Source organism: Acipenser ruthenus, unplaced genomic scaffold (assembly GCF_902713425.1).
Source record: "Acipenser ruthenus unplaced genomic scaffold, fAciRut3.2 maternal haplotype, whole genome shotgun sequence".
Taxonomy (NCBI): domain Eukaryota; kingdom Metazoa; phylum Chordata; class Actinopteri; order Acipenseriformes; family Acipenseridae; genus Acipenser; species Acipenser ruthenus.
This window is the reverse complement of record NW_026707532.1, coordinates 1-5,279: the sequence shown is the minus strand read 5'-3', so window position 1 is coordinate 5,279 and position 5,279 is coordinate 1. Positions and strand designations below refer to the sequence as shown.

General features: G+C 45.4%; 1 protein-coding gene across 1 annotated transcript; it reads right to left on the bottom strand.

Annotated features, from left to right (window-relative positions):
• Window positions 1-2,685: 2,685 nt before the first annotated feature.
• Window positions 2,686-4,931, bottom strand: LOC131727656 (eukaryotic translation initiation factor 3 subunit L-like; the record flags this gene model as incomplete). The annotated part of the gene is given in 4 exon segments (XM_059018983.1): window positions 2,686-3,084; window positions 4,040-4,120; window positions 4,510-4,699; window positions 4,904-4,931. Coding segments are annotated over 4 exon segments (371 nt in total), but the record flags the coding sequence as incomplete, so codon positions are not given.
• Between the last annotated feature and the right edge of the window lie 348 nt (window positions 4,932-5,279).

Here is a 5,279-nt window from a genome sequence, read left to right as displayed (position 1 = left end):
TTGCAGTTAAAGAACTACAGCTCCCAGCATCCCTCACCATGTCCGCGGGCGCAGAGGCATGCTGGGAGCTGTAGTCCTATAGCCAGGGCTGTCCCGATTCACAATAACTACGACAGCGCAGCTAGAACTGAAGCGCACTGAAACACAGACGCCCACACTAGAGCAAAACCAGATTTCTTTACACAACCATTGAAACCACACGTGTATCTTAGTAAAGGCACACCAAAATGAAGTCTCTTAAAACGAAAACAAAAATAAACTAAAAATATACAAAAGCATTTGAAACTTTACAAAAAAACACACTCACTCACTCGCACAATTCTACCGCTGCCTCACTTCTGAAACCTAACATTTTAAAAAACACACAGGGTTACTATGAATCCAGTTAAGGCAGAACTAAAATAATATGGAACAATTAACCGGGACAGAATCGTCAAGATTGTGTAAAAGTTTAAAACTAGCACAGTTTATATAATATATATCTCATCTCCCCCGGGCACAAAGTTTTCGACTTTCGTCTGCATCCGATTGAGATTCGAGTTATCAGCCCAGGAACAAGTGATGAAATGATTCAGACACGACTCGAATCTACCGGGACCGAACTCCTTCTGAAATCTCTAACTCAAGTCTACACAGAGTCCGCATAAACTACACCAATACATTAAAAACGCGCTCGTTATAATTATTATACACACGAGTACAAATGATCGTAGCTCGCAAACGTGTGACATTGTACTTCATAATCGCATGAGAGCAGCTGGGGACATGCGCGGCTGCGTGAAATCATACATGCCATCTAAAAACGCCGCTTGTGTTTATTTAAATGCGCAGGTCAGCTCTTTGTTTAAGATGTTTTCTTTGTGATTTTGTGTGCTGGGCGCTGCTCATCTCCCAGCATGCCTTGCTCTGATTTGTCGTAAGGTGTGGTCGCGCTCGTGCAGTTGATAAAGTTATGAAACTGACTCCCATGTCTGCCATGTTGGCTCCAGCTGCCCTATAGTTTAGTAGGTGATGCTGACTCTATACAGGAGCCGCAATGGTGGCAGTTTCATACTCTCCACCACTCTAGGGCTCTGGACTCTTGACCGGAGGGTCGTGGGTTCAATCCCAGGTGGGGGGACGCTGCTGCTGTACCCTTGAGCAAGGTACTTTACCTAGATTGCTTCAGTAAAAACCCAACTGTATAAATGGGGAATTGTATGTAAAAATAATGTGATATCTTGTAACAATTGTAAGTCGCACTGGATAAGGGCGTCTGCTAAGAAATAATAATAATAATAATAATAATAATAATAATAATAATAATAATACTGAGGAGGCATCAAAGCTTCTATTTGTATTTTTTTCTAATTACGTCGATATAAAACACGAGTTCTATATGTAATAGTTAAGGGTAGGCTTTTTCGTTTGACTGTTATTTCTTAATTTCATTTATAGCTTTTATTTTTTTTAATTTTTGTAAATGTTCAGGTTAATAAATAGATTGCATTTGAAGCTGAATGATGCTCGCGCTGCAGCCTAAATCTGCACCCCCCAGACTGACCCCCTGCACAGCACAGCCTGCCTTTGCGTATCAAGCGCAGCCTCGTCTCTGGAATTGCAGGGGGACTCTCTGGCTGCTCGTCCCGGTTTGAGTTTCAGCGCCCCGGACAGTAAAGGGTTAATCGGAACCAGACTCGGGCTGGGAATAAACGCTGTGGTTAAACTGGTAACACAATGATTTAACATGAACATCAAAAATAATGTTTTCTTAAAATCGGGTTTGATTGACTAATTAATTAATTAATTGAACTGCTGCAGAGTGTTGTTGAAACGCCAGAAGTGAAACTGATCAAATCACTGTGAAGCTGTAAATACTCCCACAGGGTAGGCAATGGGAATCTTCTTCATGTAAAACCTGGACTGGCTCAAACCGCTCTGCAATAGGATCCACGCTGTCATCCTGTGTATACTGAAGGTTCTTAGTAAGCAAGGGTCTTTGTGTTCTCTCTTTGTAAAGCCAGTTGTTTTGAATCCCTGATCCAGTGCAATATGTGCCCCGCAGGTAAGAGAGGAGTGTCACCCCATTGCACGCTATATTGATATATATATAGATCTGTATATTATTATTATTATTATTATTATTTATTTCTTAGCAGACGCCCTTATCCAGGGCGACTTACAATCGTAAGCAAATACATTTCAAGTGTTACAATACAAGTAATACAATAAGAGCAAGAAATACAATAACTTTTGTTCAAGTGTGACAAACCACAATTCAATAATACAGCAGATAATAGTGAAAGTTACATCAGGATATGATTAAATAGTGATAGTTACATCAGGATGTGATTAAATACAAAGTACTACAGGTTAAACACTTGGCAGATTACAGTATTCTGAAGTACAGGATTAAATGCAGTAAAATAGGGGGCAGATAAGAGCAAAAATAAGGTTCTTAGTAAGCAAGGGTCTAAATTAACTATATCGTTAGTTATTTTATTATGATTATTATTAATTTGTCAGCCGCCAGACGCGTTTCATGAAATTAATTCCTTTGTTTTTTTGTGTTACTAAATTCAGCACGTCGCTGTTTGAATATTATATACCAATACCAAAAAATAAAAACATGACACTGAATATTCTTATTTTTTTCTCTCTTTATTGTTTAATTAGGTTGTTTTTTTAAATTGTATTTCAAACAAGAAACTGCCCCCCCCCCCCAACAAAAGCATTCAGTCCCCACCCAATAGAAACAGTAAAATAAACTTTTAATGAAATCAGAGACAAATGTTTCAACCATCATGTTCTTTCTCGGTATCTTTCAGCTTCCCTGTTTTCTCTTCATCTGGTTTCTTTCTGTGTTTCTAGATTCGGTGCTAACGAGAGTGTATGTGACAGTTGAGAGTAATTTATCATTGTATTGCAGTTCAACCAAACGATGGTCATGTTTCTTCTGCTTGAACACAGCAGAATGGGTCAGCCCAGTCTCCCCCCTCTTCTCCAGCAATGAATGGTCTGTCCCAGGAGAGTTTAAGTAGCCCTGGCAGCGGGGGTGGCAACGGCGGGACCCGCGGTGGGCATTTTCTTCAAGGTCCGGTTCAACTTGGGAGAGGAAAAGAAACAAAATGAAAACATCCAGTCTGAAACTAAACTGAGTCCAGCAGACCAGCTCTAGTTTGGGGCTCTAGTGCCTTCATCAGCGTGATTGAAACTAAACTGAGTCCAGCAGACCAGCTCTAGTGTGGGGCTCTAGTGCCTTCATCAGCGTGATTGAAACTAAACTGAGTCCAGCAGACCAGCTCTAGTGTGGGGCTCTAGTGCCTTCATCAGCGTGATTGAAACTAAACTGAGTCCAGCAGACCAGCTCTAGTGTGGGGCTCTAGTGCCTTCATCAGCGTGACTGAAACTAAACTGAGTCCAGCAGACCAGCTCTAGTTTGGGGCTCTAGTGCCTCCATCAGCGTGATTGAAACTAAACTGAGTCCAGCAGACCAGCTCTAGTTTGGGGTTCTAGTGCCTTCGTCAGCGTGACTGAAACTAAACTGAGTCCAGCAGACCAGCTCTAGTTTGGGGCTCTAGTGCCTTCATCAGCGTGATTGAAACTAAACTGAGTCCAGCAGACCAGCTCTGGTTTGGGGCTCTAGTGCCTTCATCAGTGTGATTGAAACTAAACTGAGTCCAGCAGACCAGCTCTAGTTTGGGGCTCTAGTGCCTTCATCAGCGTGATTGAAACTAAACTGAGTCCAGCAGACCAGCTCTAGTTTGGGGCTCTAGTGCCTTCATCAGCGTGATTGAAACTAAACTGAGTCCAGCAGACTAGCTCTAGTTTGGGGCTCTAGTGCCTTCATCAGCGTGATTGAAACTAAACTGAGTCCAGCAGACGAGCTCTAGTTTGGGGCTCTAGTGCCTTCATCAGCGTGATTGAAACTAAACTGAGTCCAGCAGACCAGCTCTAGTTTGGGGCTCTAGTGCCTTCATCAGCGTGATTGAAACTAAACTGAGTCCAGCAGACCAGCTCTAGTTTGGGGCTCTAGTGCCTTCGTCAGTCCGTGTCTCACCTCTTCAAATTTGTGGATCTGGCGTATGAAGAAGTCTCCGTATCTTCGGGCCACCTTGGTGTCAGCGATGTGGATCATGTCCTGGGAGATCAGAACACACGCGGTCAGGACAGACACCACAGCACTGGAAAAATATACTCTCTCTGTCCCAATGAGAAACACACCAAGGGGAAAGAAAGAATAAGAACAAAGGAACGAAAGAAAGAAGAGTAAGAAATAGGAGGAAAAAAAGAGATCACAAAAGGAAAAATTTAAAATTAACCATGATCTCTCCTTCACTTCTGTATCAAGAGAGCCACTCGGTCAGACCATGGTCTATTTATACCTCCAGACCCCGCCCCTTCTCAACTGACCCCGCCCATGACTCCTCCCCTCCCATGAACCCCCATCCACGACTCCCCCTGACTCCTCCCCTCTCCTGACTCCTCCTCCTCCATCCCATGACTCCTCCCCCTGGCCCCGCCCCCTACCTTGTCTATGTAGAAGTCCACCTCTGAGGCTGACTGGAACTCCCCGTGCAGCGCGGACACACCGCTGGTCCAGACCAGGTTCTTCATCTTGTGCTTGAAGACGAGCAGCTGGATCCTGAACTCCTGCTCCGACATGTCGAGGAACCCAGCGAGCTTCGCAACGGGCATCGTGGTGTAGAGCTTCAGAAAACTACAGAGAGAGAGAGAGAGAGGAGAGGGGGGTTACAGAGAGGAGAGACAGATGGTGGAGAGCTGTGCTCTCTCTCTCTCTCTCTCTCTCTCTCTCTGAACCTGCGGATGGTGGAGAGCTGTGCTCTCTCTCTCCCTCTCTCTCCCTCTCTCCCCTCCCTCTCCCTCTCCCTCTCCCTCTCCCTCGCTCTCTCTCCCCCCGTACCTGCGGATGGTGGAGAGCTGGGCTTGCTCTCTCTCTCTCTCTCCCTCTCCCTCGCTCTCTCTCCCTCTCTCTCCTCGCTCTCTCTGTACCTGCGGATGGTGGAGAGCTCTGCTCTCTCTCTCTCTCTCTCTCTCCCTCTCTCTCCCTCTCTCTCTCGCTCTCTCTGTACCTGCGGATGGTGGAGAGCTCTGCTCTCTCTCTCTCTCTCTCCCTCTCTCTCCCTCGCTCTCCCTCTCTCTCTCGCTCTCTCTCCTCTGTACCTGCGGATGGTGGAGAGCTGTGCTCTCCGTCTCTCTCTCTCTCCCTCCCTCCCTCTCCCTCTCTCCCCCTCTCTCCCCCTCTCTCTCTCTGTACCTGCGGATGGTGGAGAGCTGTG